Source organism: Lutjanus erythropterus, chromosome 16 (genome assembly GCF_056507025.1).
Source record: "Lutjanus erythropterus isolate fLutEry1 chromosome 16, fLutEry1.hap2, whole genome shotgun sequence".
NCBI lineage: Eukaryota > Metazoa > Chordata > Actinopteri > Lutjaniformes > Lutjanidae > Lutjanus > Lutjanus erythropterus.
The window spans coordinates 36,513,413-36,527,350 of record NC_139332.1 but is presented as its reverse complement, the minus strand read 5'-3'; the positions used below and the strand labels follow the sequence as shown (position 1 = coordinate 36,527,350).

At 51.9% G+C, this 13,938-nt stretch overlaps 1 protein-coding gene across 1 annotated transcript in view; it reads right to left on the bottom strand.

Annotated features, from left to right (window-relative positions):
• Nucleotides 1–13,938, bottom strand: part of LOC146313580 (uncharacterized) — a 91,326-nt gene that overhangs the window by 53,818 nt on the left and 23,570 nt on the right. Inside the window, exons 4-11 of the mRNA XM_084739496.1 lie at nt 13,099–13,161; nt 11,647–12,960; nt 10,996–11,361; nt 8,554–9,369; nt 5,135–6,708; nt 4,934–4,950; nt 4,162–4,832; nt 94–1,629 (exon numbers count right to left, since the gene is read on the bottom strand). Of these exons, the coding sequence (XP_084595622.1) occupies nt 94–1,629; nt 4,162–4,832; nt 4,934–4,950; nt 5,135–6,708; nt 8,554–9,369; nt 10,996–11,361; nt 11,647–12,960; nt 13,099–13,161 (6,357 nt within the window). The remainder of the gene's footprint in view (nt 1–93; nt 1,630–4,161; nt 4,833–4,933; nt 4,951–5,134; nt 6,709–8,553; nt 9,370–10,995; nt 11,362–11,646; nt 12,961–13,098; nt 13,162–13,938) is intronic.

Sequence of the window (13,938 nt, the reverse complement as noted above, 5' to 3'; positions counted from 1 at the left end):
CTGTTGTGGCAGCTGTGCTTGTGGATGGTACAGGTGTGGTTGATGTTGGAGCAGCAGTGCTTGTTGTTGTCGCAGCTGTGGTTGTTGGTGCACCTCTGGTTGTTGTTGCAGCTGTGGCTGTTGATGCAGCTGTGGCTGTTGATGCAGCTGTGGTTGTTGTTGGAGCGCCTGTGGTCGTTGTCGGAGCAACTGTGGTTGTTCTTGGAGCAGCTGTGGTTGTTGTTGGTGCACCTGTGGTTGTTCTTGCAGCTGTGGTTGTTGTTGGAGCTCCTGTGGTCACTGTTGTTGTGGAAGCTGTGCTTGTGGATGGTACAGATGTGGTTGATGCTGGAGCAGCAGTGCTTGTTGTTTTCGCAGCTGTGCTTTTTGTTGTCTCAGCTGTGGTTGTTGTTGGTGCACCTGTGGTTGTTGTTGCAGCTGTGGTTGTTGTTGGAGCAGCTGTGGTCGTTGTCGGAGCAACTGCGGTCGTTGTTGGAGCTGCTGTGGTCATTGTTGTGGCAGCTGTGCTTGTGGATGGTACAGATGTGGTTGATGTTGGAGCAGCAGTGCTTGTTGTTGTCTCACCTGTGCTTGTTGTTGGAGCAGCTGTGGTTGTTGTTGGTGCACCTGTGGTTGTTTTTGCAGCTTTGGTTATTGATGGAGCGGCTGTGGTCGTTGTCGGAGCAACTGTGGTTGTTCTTGGAGCAGCTGTGGTTGTTGTTGATGCACTTGTGGTTGTTGTTGCAGCTGTGGTTGTTGTAGGAGCGGCTGTGGTCGTTGTCGGAGCAACTGTGGTTGTTGTTGGAGCCACTGTGGTCACTGTTGTTGTGGCAGCTGTGCTTGTGGATGGTTCAGATGTGGTTGATGTTGGAGCAGCAGTGCTTGTTGTTGTCTCAGCAGTGCTTGTTGTTGTCTCAGCTGTGGTTGTTGTTGGTGCACCTGTGGTTGTTGTTGGAGCGGCTGTGGTCGTTGTCGGAGCAACTGTGGTTGTTGTTGGAGCCCCTGTGGTCACTGTTGTTGTGGCAGCTGTGCTTGTGGATGGTACAGATGTGGTTGATGTTGGAGCAGCAGTGCTTGTTGTTGTCTCAGCTGTGGTTGTTGTTGGAGCAGCTGTGGTTGATGTTGGTGCACCTGTGGTTGTTGTTGGAGCGGCTGTGGTCGTTGTCGGAGCAACTGTGGTTGTTGTTGGAGCCCCTGTGGTCACTGTTGTTGTGTCAGCTGTGCTTGTGGATGGTACAGATGTGGTTGATGTTGGAGCTGCAGTGCTTGTTGTTGTCGCAGGTATGCTTCTTGTTCTCTCAGATTTGGTTGTTGTTGGTGCACCTGTGGTTGTTGTTGCAGCTGTGGTTGTTGATGCAGCTGTGGTTGTTGTTGGAGCGGCTGTGGTTGTTGTCGGAGCAACTGTGGTTGTTCTTGGAGCAGCTGTGGTTGTTATTGGTGCACCTGTGGTTGTTCTTGCAGCTGTGGTTGTTCTTGGAGCTCCTGTGGTCACTGTTGTTATGGCAGCTGTGCTTGTGGATGGTGCAGATGTGGTTGATGTAGGAACAGCAGTACTTGATGTTGTCGCAGCTGTGGTTGATGTTGGAGCAGCTGTGGTTGTTGTTGGTGCAACTGTGGTCGTTGTTGCAGCTGTGGTTGTGGTTGGTGCACCTGTGGTCGTTGTCGGAGCAACTGTGGTTGTTGTTGGAGCTCCTGTGGTCACTGTTGTTGTGGCAGCTGTGCTTGTGGATGGTACAGATGTGGTTGATGTTGGAGCAGCAGTGCTTGTTGTTGTCGCAGCTATGCTTCTTGTTCTCTCAGATTTGGTTGTTGTTGGTGCAGCTGTGGTTGTTGTTGCAGCTGTGGTTGTTGATGCAGCTGTGGTTGTTGTTGGAGCGGCTGTGGTTGTTGTCGGAGCAACTGTGGTTGTTCTTGGAGCAGCTGTGGTTGTTATTGGTGCACCTGTGGTTGTTCTTGCAGCTGTGGTTGTTCTTGGAGCTCCTGTGGTCACTGTTGTTATGGCAGCTGTGCTTGTGGATGGTGCAGATGTGGTTGATGTAGGAACAGCAGTACTTGATGTTGTCGCAGCTGTGGTTGATGTTGGAGCAGCTGTGGTTGTTGTTGGTGCAACTGTGGTCGTTGTTGCAGCTGTGGTTGTGGTTGGTGCACCTGTGGTCGTTGTCGGAGCAACTGTGGTTGTTGTTGGAGCTCCTGTGGTCACTGTTGTTGTGGCAGCTGTGCTTGTGGATGGTACAGATGTGGTTGATGTTGGAGCAGCAGTGCTTGTTGTTGTCGCAGCTATGCTTCTTGTTCTCTCAGATTTGGTTGTTGTTGGTGCAGCTGTGGTTGTTGTTGCAGCTGTGGTTGTTGATGCAGCTGTGGTTGTTGTTGGAGCGGCTGTGGTCGTTGTCGGGGCAACTGTGGTTGTTCTTGGAGCAGCTGTGGTTGTTGTTGGTGCACCTGTGGTTGTTCTTGCAGCTGTGGTTGTTGTTGGAGCTCCTGTGGTCGTTGTCGGAGCAACTGTGGTTGTTGTTGGAGCCCCTGTGGTCACTGTTGTTGTGGTAGCTGTGCTTGTGGATATTTCAGATGTGGTTGATGTTGGAGCAACAGTGCTTGTTGTTCTCTCAGCTGTGCTTGTTGTTGTCTCAGCTGTGGTTGTTGTTGGTGCACCTGTGGTTGTTGTTGCAGCTGTGGTTGTTGTTGGAGCGGCTGTGGTCGTTGTCGGAGCAACTGTGGTTGATATTGGAGCAGCTGTGGTCACTGTTGTTGTGGCAGCTGTGCTTGTGGATGGTACAGATGTGGTTGATGTTGGAGCAGCAGTGCTTGTTGTTGTCCTAGCTATGCTTGTTGTTGTCTCAGCTGTGGTTGTTGTTGGTGCACCTGTGGTTGTTGTTGGAGCTGTGGTTGTTGATGCAGCTGTGGTTGTTGTTGGAGCGGCTGTGGTCGTTGTCGGAGCAACTGTGGTTGTTCTTGGAGCAGCTGTGGTTGTTGTTGGTGCATCTGTGGTTGTTCTTGCAGCTGTGGTTGTTGTTGGAGCTCCTGTGGTCACTGTTGTTGTGGCAGCTGTGCTTGTGGATGGTGCAGATGTGGTTGATGTTGGAGCAGCAGTGCTTGTTGTTGTCTCAGCTGTGGCTGTTGATGTCTCAGCTGTGGTTGTTGTTGGTGCACCTGTGGTCGTTGTCGCAGCTGTGGTTGTTGTTGGTGCACCTGTGGTCGTTGTCGGAGCAACTGTGGTTGTTGTTGGAGCTGTGGTTGTTGATGCAGCTGTGGTTGTTGTTGGAGCGGCTGTGGTTGTTGTCGGAGCAACTGTGGTTGTTCTTGGAGCAGCTGTGGTCGTTGTTGGTGCACCTGTGGTTGTTCTTGCAGCTGTGGTTGTTGTTAGACCTCCTGTGATCACTGTTGTTGTGGCAGCTGTGCTTGTGGATGGTACAGATGTGGTTGATGTTGGAGCAGCAGTTCTTGTTGTTGTCTCAGCTGTGGTTGTTGTTGGTGTACCTGTGGTTGTTGTTGCAGCTGTGGTTTTTGTTGCAGCTGTGGTTGTTGTTGGAGCGGCTGTGGTCGTTGTCGGGGCAACTGTGGTTGTTCTTGGAGCAGCTGTGGTTGTTGTTGGTGCACCTGTGGTTGTTCTTGCAGCTGTGGTTGTTGTTGGAGCTCCTGTGGTCACTGTTGTTGTGGCAGCTGTGCTTGTGGATGGTACAGATGTGGTTGATGCTGGAGCAGCAGTGCTTGTTGTTTTCGCAGCTGTGCTTTTTGTTGTCTCAGCTGTGGTTGTTGTTGGTGCACCTGTGGTTGTTGTTGCAGCTGTGGTTGTTGTTGGAGCAGCTGTGGTCGTTGTCGGAGCAACTGCGGTCGTTGTTGGAGCTGCTGTGGTCACTGTTGTGGCAGCTGTGCTTGTGGATGGTACAGATGTGGTTGATGTTGGAGCAGCAGTGCTTGTTGTTGTCTCACCTGTGCTTGTTGTTGGAGCAGCTGTGGTTGTTGTTGGTGCACCTGTGGTTGTTTTTGCAGCTGTGGTTATTGATGGAGCGGCTGTGGTCATTGTCGGAGCAACTGTGGTTGTTCTTGGAGCAGCTGTGGTTGTTGTTGATGCACTTGTGGTTGTTGTTGCAGCTGTGGTTGTTGTAGGAGCGGCTGTGGTCGTTGTCGGAGCAACTGTGGTTGTTGTTGGAGCCACTGTGGTCACTGTTGTTGTGGCAGCTGTGCTTGTGGATGGTACAGATGTGGTTGATGTTGGAGCAGCAGTGCTTGTTGTTGTCTCAGCAGTGCTTGTTGTTGTCTCAGCTGTGGTTGTTGTTGGTGCACCTGTGGTTGTTGTTGGAGCGGCTGTGGTCGTTGTCGGAGCAACTGTGGTTGTTGTTGGAGCCCCTGTGGTCACTGTTGTTGTGGCAGCTGTGCTTGTGGATGGTACAGATGTGCTTGATGTTGGAGCAGCAGTGCTTGTTGTTGTCTCAGCTGTGGTTGTTGTTGGAGCAGCTGTGGTTGATGTTGGTGCACCTGTGGTTGTTGTTGGAGCGGCTGTGGTCGTTGTCGGACCAACTGTGGTTGTTGTTGGAGCCCCTGTGGTCACTGTTGTTGTGGCAGCTGTGCTTGTGGATGGTACAGATGTGGTTGATGTTGGAGCAGCAGTGCTTGTTGTTGTCGCAGCTATGCTCCTTGTTCTCTCAGATTTGGTTGTTGTTGGTGCACCTGTGGTTGTTGTTGCAGCTGTGGTTGTTGATGCAGCTGTGGTTGTTGTTGGAGCGGCTGTGGTTGTTGTCGGAGCAACTGTGGTTGTTCTTGGAGCAGCTGTGGTTGTTATTGGTGCACCTGTGGTTGTTCTTGCAGCTGTGGTTGTTCTTGGAGCTCCTGTGGTCACTGTTGTTGTGGCAGCTGTGCTTGTGGATGGTGCAGATGTGGTTGATGTAGGAACAGCAGTACTTGATGTTGTCGCAGCTGTGGTTGATGTTGGAGCAGCTGTGGTTGTTGTTGGTGCAACTGTGGTCGTTGTTGCAGCTGTGGTTGTTGTTGGTGCACCTGTGGTCGTTGTCGGAGCAACTGTGGTTGTTGTTGGAGCTCCTGTGGTCACTGTTGTTGTGGCAGCTGTGCTTGTGGATGGTACAGATGTGGTTGATGTTGGAGCAGCAGTTCTTTTTGTTGTCTCAGCTGTGGTTGTTGGTGCCCCTGTGGTTGTTGTTGCAGCTGTGGTTGTTGATGCAGCTGGGGTTGTTGTTGGAGCGCCTGTGGTCGTTGTCGGAGCCACTGTGGTTGTTCTTGGAGCAGCTGTGGTCGTTGTTGGTGCACCTGTGGTTGTTCTTGCAGCTGTGGTTGTTGTTAGACCTCCTGTGGTCACTGTTGTTGTGGCAGCTGTGCTTGTGGATGGTACAGATGTGGTTGATGTTGGAGCAGCAGTTCTTGTTGTTGTCTCAGCTGTGGTTGTTGTTGGTGCACCTGTGGTTGTTGTTGCAGCTGTGGTTTTTGTTGCAGCTGTGGTTGTTGTTGGAGAGGCTGTGGTCGTTGTCGGGGCAACTGTGGTTGTTCTTGGAGCAGCTGTGGTTGTTGTTGGTGCACCTGTGGTTGTTCTTGCAGCTGTGGTTGTTGTTGGAGCTCCTGTGGTCACTGTTGTTGTGGCAGCTGTGCTTGTGGATGGTGCAGATGTGGTTGATGTAGGAACAGCAGTACTTGATGTTGTCGCAGCTGTGGTTGATGTTGGAGCAGCTGTGCTTGTTGTTCTTGCAGCTGTGGTTGTTGTTGGAGCTCCTGTGGTCACTGTTGTTGTGGCAGCTGTGCTTGTGGATGGTGCAGATGTGGTTGATGTTGGAGCAGCAGTGCTTGTTGTTGGAGCAGCTGTGGTTGTTGTCAGAGTGGCTGTGGTCGTTGTCAGAGCAACTGTCGTTGTTGTTGGAGCGGCTGTGGTCGTTGTTGGAGCTGCTGTGGTCGCTGTTGTGGCAGCTGTGCTTGTGGATGGTACAGATGTGGTTGATGTTGGAGCAGCAGTGCTTGTTGTTGTCGCAGCTGTGGTTGTTGGTGCACCTGTGGTTGTTGTTGCAGCTGTGGCTGTTGATACAGCTGTGGCTGTTGATGCAGCTGTGGTTGTTGTTGGAGCGCCTGTGGTCGTTGTCGGAGCAACTGTGGTTGTTCTTGGAGCAGCTGTGGTTGTTGTTGGTGCACCTGTGGTTGTTCTTGCAGCTGTGGTTGTTGTTAGAGCTCCTGTGGTCGTTGTCGGAGCAACTGTGGTTGTTGTTGGAGCCCCTGTGGTCACTGTTGTTGTGGTAGCTGTGCTTGTGGATATTTCAGATGTGGTTGATGTTGGAGCAACAGTGCTTGTTGTTGTCTCAGCTGTGCTTGTTGTTGTCTCAGCTGTGGTTGTTGTTGGTGCACCTGTGGTTGTTGTTGCAGCTGTGGTTGTTGTTGGAGCGGCTGTGGTCGTTGTCGGAGCAACTGTGGTTGATATTGGAGCAGCTGTTGTCACTGTTGTTGTGGCAGCTGTGCTTGTGGATGGTACAGATGTGGTTGATGTTGGAGCAGCAGTGCTTGTTGTTGTCCTAGCTATGCTTGTTGTTGTCTCAGCTGTGGTTGTTGTTGGTGCACCTGTGGTTGTTGTTGGAGCTGTGGTTGTTGATGCAGCTGTGGTTGTTGTTGGAGCGGCTGTTATCGTTGTCGGAGCAACTGTGGTTGTTCTTGGAGCAGCTGTGGTTGTTGTTGGTGCATCTGTGGTTGTTCTTGCAGCTGTGGTTGTTGTTGGAGCTCCTGTGGTCACTGTTGTTGTGGCAGCTGTGCTTGTGGATGGGGCAGATGTGGTTGATGTTGGAGCAGCAGTGCTTGTTGTTGTCTCAGCTGTGGCTGTTGATGTCTCAGCTGTGGTTGTTGTTGGTGCACCTGTGGTCGTTGTTGCAGCTGTGGTTGTTGTTGGTGCACCTGTGGTCGTTGTCGGAGCAACTGTGGTTGTTGTTGGAGCTCCTGTGGTCACTGTTGTTGTGGCAGCTGTGCTTGTGGATGGTACTAATGTTGTTGATGTTTGAGCAGCAGTGCTTGTTTTTGTCGCAGCTGTGGTTGTTGGTGCCCCTGTGGTTGTTCTTGCAGCTGTGGTTGTTGATGCAGCTGGGGTTGTTGTTGGAGCGCCTGTGGTCGTTGTCGGAGCAACTGTGGTTGTTCTTGGAGCAGCTGTGGTCGTTGTTGGTGCACCTGTGGTTGTTCTTGCAGCTGTGGTTGTTGTTAGACCTCCTGTGGTCACTGTTGTTGTGGCAGCTGTGCTTGTGGATGGTACAGATGTGGTTGATGTTGGAGCAGCAGTTCTTGTTGTTGTCTCAACTGTGGTTGTTGTTGGTGCACCTGTGGTTGTTGTTGCAGCTGTGGTTTTTGTTGCAGCTGTGGTTGTTGTTGGAGCGGCTGTGGTCGTTGTCGGGGCAACTGTGGTTGTTCTTGGAGCAGCTGTGGTTGTTGTTGGTGCACCTGTGGTTGTTCTTGCAGCTGTGGTTGTTGTTGGAGCTCCTGTGGTCACTGTTGTTGTGGCAGCTGTGCTTGTGGATGGTGCAGATGTGGTTGATGTTGGAACAGCAGTACTTGATGTTGTCGCAGCTGTGGTTGATGTTGGGGCAGCTGTGCTTGTTGTTCTTGCAGCTGTGGTTGTTGTTGGAGCTCCTGTGGTCACTGTTGTTGTGGCAGCTGTGCTTGTGGATGGTGCAGATGTGGTTGATGTTGGAGCAGCAGTGCTTGTTGTTGGAGCAGCTGTGGTTGTTGTCGGAGTGGCTGTGGTCGTTGTCAGAGCACCTGTCGTTGTTGTTGGAGCGGCTGTGGTCGTTGTTGGAGCTGCTGTGGTCGCTGTTGTTGTGGCAGCTGTGCTTGTGGATGGGGCAGCTGTGGTTGTTGTCGGAGTGGCTGTGGTCGTTGTCAGAGCAACTGTCGTTGTTGTTGGAGCAGCTGTGGTTGTTGTTGCAGCTGTGGTTGTTGGAGCGGCTGTGGTCGTTGTCGGAGTAACTGTCGTTGTTGTTGGAGCACCTGTGGTCACTGTTGTTGTGGCAGCTGTGCTTGTGGATGGTACAGATGTGGTTGATGTTGGAGCAGCAGTGCTTGTTGTTGTCGCAGCTGTGGTTGTTGGTGCACCTATGGTTGTTGTTGCAGCTGTGGCTGTTGATGCAGCTGTGGCTGTTGATGCAGCTGTGGTTGTTGTTGGAGCGCCTGTGGTCGTTGTCGGAGCAACTGTGGTTGTTCTTGGAGCAGCTGTGGTTGTTGTTGGTACACCTGTGGTTGTTCTTGCAGCTGTGGTTGTTGTTAGAGCTCCTGTGGTCGTTGTCGGAGCAACTGTGGTTGTTGTTGGAGCCCCTGTGGTCACTGTTGTTGTGGTAGCTGTGCTTGTGGATATTTCAGATGTAGTTGATGTTGGAGCAACAGTGCTTGTTGTTGTCTCAGCTGTGCTTGTTGTTGTCTCAGCTGTGGTTGTTGTTGGTGCACCTGTGGTTGTTGTTGCATCTGTGGTTGATGTTGGAGCCCCTGTGGTCACTGTTGTTGTGGCAGCTGTGCTTGTGGATGGTGCAGATGTGGTTGATGGTGGAGCAGCTGTGCTTGTTGTTAGAGCAGCTGTGCTTGTTGTTGTCGCAGCTGTGGTTGTTGTTGGTGCACCTGTGGTTGCTTTTGCAGCTGTGGTTATTGATGTAGTGGCTGTGGTCGTTGTCGGAGCAACTGTGGTTGTTCTTGGAGCAGCTGTGGTTGTTGTTGGTGCACCTGCGGTTGTTGTTGCAGCTGTGGATGTTGTTGGAGCGGCTGAAGTCGTTGTCGGAGTAACTGTCGTTGTTGTTGGAGCACCTGTGGTCACTGTTGTTGTGGCAGCTCTGCTTGTGGATGGTACAGATGTGGTTGATGTTGGAGCAGCAGTTCTTGTTGTTGTCTCAGCTGTGGTTGTTGTTGGTGCACCTGTGGTTGTTGTTGCAGCTGTGGTTTTTGTTGCAGCTGTGGTTGTTGTTGGAGCGGCTGTGGTCGTTGTCGGGGCAATTGTGGTTGTTCTTGGAGCAGCTGTGGTTGTTGTTGGTGCACCTGTGGTTGTTCTTGCAGCTGTGGTTGTTGTTGGAGCTCCTGTGGTCACTGTTGTTGTGGCAGCTGTGCTTGTGGATGGTGCAGATGTGGTTGATGTTGGAACAGCAGTACTTGATGTTGTCGCAGCTGTGGTTGATGTTGGGGCAGCTGTGCTTGTTGTTCTTGCAGCTGTGGTTGTTGTTGGAGCTCCTGTGGTCACTGTTGTTGTGGCAGCTGTGCTTGTGGATGGTGCAGATGTGGTTGATGTTGGAGCAGCAGTGCTTGTTGTTGGAGCAGCTGTGGTTGTTGTCGGAGTGGCTGTGGTCGTTGTCAGAGCAACTGTCGTTGTTGTTGTTGCAGCTGTGGTCGTTGTTTGAGCTGCTGTGGTCGCTGTTGTTGTGGCAGCTGTGCTTGTGGATGGGGCAGCTGTGGTTGTGGTCGGAGTGGCTGTGGTCGTTGTCAGAGCAACTGTCGTTGTTGTTGGAGCAGCTGTGGTTGTTGTTGCAGCTGTGGTTGTTGGAGCGGCTGTGGTCGTTGTTGGAGCTGCTGTGGTCACTGTTGTGGCAGCTGTGCTTGTGAATGGTACAGATGTGGTTGATGTTGGAGCAGCAGTGCTTGTTGTTGTCGCAGCTGTGGTTGTTGGTGCACCTGTGGTTGTTGTTGCAGCTGTGGCTGTTGATGCAGCTGTGGCTGTTGATGCAGCTGTGGTTGTTGTTGGAGCGCCTGTGGTCGTTGTCGGAGCAACTGTGGTTGTTCTTGGAGCAGCTGTGGTTGTTGTTGGTGCACCTGTGGTTGTTCTTGCAGCTGTGGTTGTTGTTAGAGCTCCTGTGGTCGTTGTCGGAGCAACTGTGGTTGTTGTTGGAGCCCCTGTGGTCACTGTTGTTGTGGCAGCTGTGCTTGTGGATGGTACAGATGTGGTTGATGTTGGAGCAGCAGTGCTTGTTGTTGTCTCAGCTGTGGTTGTTGTTGGTGCACTTGTCATTGATCTTGCAGCTGTGGTTGTTGTTGGAGCTCCTGTGGTCACTGTTGTTGTGGCAGCTGTGCTTGTGGATGGTACAGATGTGGTTGATGTTGGAGCAGCAGTGCTTGTTGTTGTCTCAGCTGTGGTTGTTGTTGGTGCACCTGTGGTTGTTTTTGCAGCTGTGTTTTTTGATGCAGCTGTGGTTGTTGTTGGAGCGCCTGTGGTCGTTGTCGGAGCAACTGTGGTTGTTCTTGGAGCAGCTGTGGTTGTTGTTGGTGCACCTGTGGTTGTTCTTGCAGCTGTGGTTGTTGTTGGAGCTCCTGTGGTCACTGTTGTTTTGGCAGCTGTGCTTGTGGATGGTGCAGATGTGGTTGATGTTGGAGCAGCAGTACTTGATGTTGTCGCAGCTGTGATTGATGTTGGAGCAACTGTGCTTGTTGTTCTTGCAGCTGTGGTTGTTGTTGGAGCTCCTGTGGTCACTGTTGTTGTGGCAGCTGTGCTTGTGGATGGTGCAGATGTGGTTGATGTTGGAGCAGCAGTGCTTGTTGTTGGAGCAGCTGTGGTTGTTGTCAGAGTGGCTGTGGTTGTTGTCAGAGCAACTGTCGTTGTTGTTGGAGCGGCTGTGGTCGTTGTTGGAGCTGCTGTGGTCGCTGTTGTGGTAGCTGTGCTTGTCGATGGTACAGATGTGGTTGATGTTGGAGCAGCAGTGCTTGTTGTTGTCGCAGCTGTGGTTGTTGGTGCACCTGTGGTTGTTGTTGCAGCTGTGGCTGTTGATGCAGCTGTGGCTGTTGATGCAGCTGTGGTTGTTGTTGGAGCGCCTGTGGTCGTTGTCGGAGCAGCTGTGGTTGTTCTTGGAGCAGCTGTGGTTGTTGTTGGTGCACCTGTGGTTGTTCTTGCAGCTGTGGTTGTTGTTAGAGCTCCTGTGGTCGTTGTCGGAGCAACTGTGGTTGTTGTTGGAGCCCCTGTGGTCACTGTTGTTGTGGTAGCTGTGCTTGTGGATATTTCAGATGTGGTTGATGTTGGAGCAACAGTGCTTGTTGTTGTCTCAGCTGTGCTTGTTGTTGTCTCAGCTGTGGTTGTTGTTGGTGCACCTGTGGTTGTTGTGGCAGCTGTGGTTGATGTTGGAGCCCCTGTGGTCACTGTTGTTGTGGCAGCTGTACTTGTGGATGGTACAGATGTGGTTGATGTTGGAGCAGCAGTGCTTGTTGTTGTCTCAGGTGTGCTTGTTTTTGGAGCAGCTGTGGTTGTTGTTGGTGCACCTGTGGTTGTTTTTGCAGCTGTGGTTATTGATGGAGCGGCTGTGGTCGTTGTCGGAGCAACTGTGGTTGATATTGGAGCAGCTGTGGTCACTGTTGTTGTGGCAGCTGTGCTTGTGGATGGTACAGATGTGGTTGATGTTGGAGCAGCAGTGCTTGTTGTTGTCGCAGCTGTGGTTGTTGTTGGTGCACCTGTGGTCACTGTTGCAGCTGTCGTTCTTGTTGGAGCAGCTGTGGTCACTGTTGTTGTGGCAGCTGTGCTTGTGGATGGTACAGATGTGGTTGATGTTGGAGCAGCAGTGCTTGTTGTTGTCGCAGCTGTGGTTCTTGTTGGTGCACCTGTGGTTGTTGTTGCAGCTGTGGTTGTTGTTGGAGCAGCTGTGGTCACTGTTGTAGTGGCAGCTGTACTTGTGGATGGTACAGATGTGGTTGATGTTGGAGCAGCAGTGCTTTTTGTTGTCGCAGCTGTGGTTGTTGTTGGTGCACCTGTGGTTGTTGTTGCAGCTGTGGTTGTTGTTGGAGCAGCTGTGGTCACTGTTGTTGTGGCAGCTGTGCTTGTGGATGGTACAGATGTGGTTGATGTTGGAGCAGCAGTGCTTGTTGTTGTCCTAGCTATGCTTGTTGTTGTCTCAGCTGTGGTTGTTGTTGGTGCACCTGTGGTTGTTGTTGGAGCTGTGGTTGTGGATGCAGCTGTGGTTGTTGTTGGAGCGGCTGTGGTCGTTGTCGGAGCAACTGTGGTTGTTCTTGGAGCAGCTGTGGTTGTTGTTGGTGCATCTGTGGTTGTTCTTGCAGCTGTGGTTGTTGTTGGAGCTCCTGTGGTCACTGTTGTTGTGGCAGCTGTGCTTGTGGATGGTGCAGATGTGGTTGATGTTGGAGCAGCAGTGCTTGTTGTTGGAGCAGCTGTGGTTGTTGTCAGAGTGGCTGTGGTTGTTGTCAGAGCAACTGTCGTTGTTGTTGGAGCGGCTGTGGTCGTTGTTGGAGCTGCTGTGGTCGCTGTTGTGGTAGCTGTGCTTGTCGATGGTACAGATGTGGTTGATGTTGGAGCAGCAGTGCTTGTTGTTGTCGCAGCTGTGGTTGTTGGTGCACCTGTGGTTGTTGTTGCAGCTGTGGCTGTTGATGCAGCTGTGGCTGTTGATGCAGCTGTGGTTGTTGTTGGAGCGCCTGTGGTCGTTGTCGGAGCAGCTGTGGTTGTTCTTGGAGCAGCTGTGGTTGTTGTTGGTGCACCTGTGGTTGTTCTTGCAGCTGTGGTTGTTGTTAGAGCTCCTGTGGTCGTTGTCGGAGCAACTGTGGTTGTTGTTGGAGCCCCTGTGGTCACTGTTGTTGTGGTAGCTGTGCTTGTGGATATTTCAGATGTGGTTGATGTTGGAGCAACAGTGCTTGTTGTTGTCTCAGCTGTGCTTGTTGTTGTCTCAGCTGTGGTTGTTGTTGGTGCACCTGTGGTTGTTGTGGCAGCTGTGGTTGATGTTGGAGCCCCTGTGGTCACTGTTGTTGTGGCAGCTGTGCTTGTGGATGGTACAGATGTGGTTGATGTTGGAGCAGCAGTGCTTGTTGTTGTCTCAGGTGTGCTTGTTTTTGGAGCAGCTGTGGTTGTTGTTGGTGCACCTGTGGTTGTTTTTGCAGCTGTGGTTATTGATGGAGCGGCTGTGGTCGTTGTCGGAGCAACTGTGGTTGATATTGGAGCAGCTGTGGTCACTGTTGTTGTGGCAGCTGTGCTTGTGGATGGTACAGATGTGGTTGATGTTGGAGCAGCAGTGCTTGTTGTTGTCGCAGCTGTGGTTGTTGTTGGTGCACCTGTGGTCACTGTTGCAGCTGTCGTTCTTGTTGGAGCAGCTGTGGTCACTGTTGTTGTGGCAGCTGTGCTTGTGGATGGTACAGATGTGGTTGATGTTGGAGCAGCAGTGCTTGTTGTTGTCGCAGCTGTGGTTCTTGTTGGTGCACCTGTGGTTGTTGTTGCAGCTGTGGTTGTTGTTGGAGCAGCTGTGGTCACTGTTGTAGTGGCAGCTGTACTTGTGGATGGTACAGATGTGGTTGATGTTGGAGCAGCAGTGCTTTTTGTTGTCGCAGCTGTGGTTGTTGTTGGTGCACCTGCGGTTGTTGTTGCAGCTGTGGTTGTTGTTGGAGCAGCTGTGGTCACTGTTGTTGTGGCAGCTGTGCTTGTGGATGGTACAGATGTGGTTGATGTTGGAGCAGCAGTGCTTGTTGTTGTCCTAGCTATGCTTGTTGTTGTCTCAGCTGTGGTTGTTGTTGGTGCACCTGTGGTTGTTGTTGGAGCTGTGGTTGTGGATGCAGCTGTGGTTGTTGTTGGAGCGGCTGTGGTCGTTGTCGGAGCAACTGTGGTTGTTCTTGGAGCAGCTGTGGTTGTTGTTGGTGCATCTGTGGTTGTTCTTGCAGCTGTGGTTGTTGTTGGAGCTCCTGTGGTCACTGTTGTTGTGGCAGCTGTGCTTGTGGATGGTGCAGATGTGGTTGATGTTGGAGCAGCAGTGCTTGTTGTTGTCTCAGCTGTGGCTGTTGATGTCTCAGCTGTGGTTGTTGTTAGTGCACCTGTGGTCGTTGTTGCAGCTGTGGTTGTTGTTGGTGCACCTGTGGTCGTTGTCGGAGCAACTGTGGTTGTTGTTGGAGCTCCTGTGGTTACTGTTGTTGTGGCAGCTGTGCTTGTGGATGGTACAGATGTTCTTGATGTTTGAGCAGCAGTGCTTGTTGTTGTCGCAGCTGTGGTTGTTGGTGCCCCTGTGGTTGTTGTTGCAGCTGTGGTTGTTGATGCAGCTGGGGTTGTTGTTG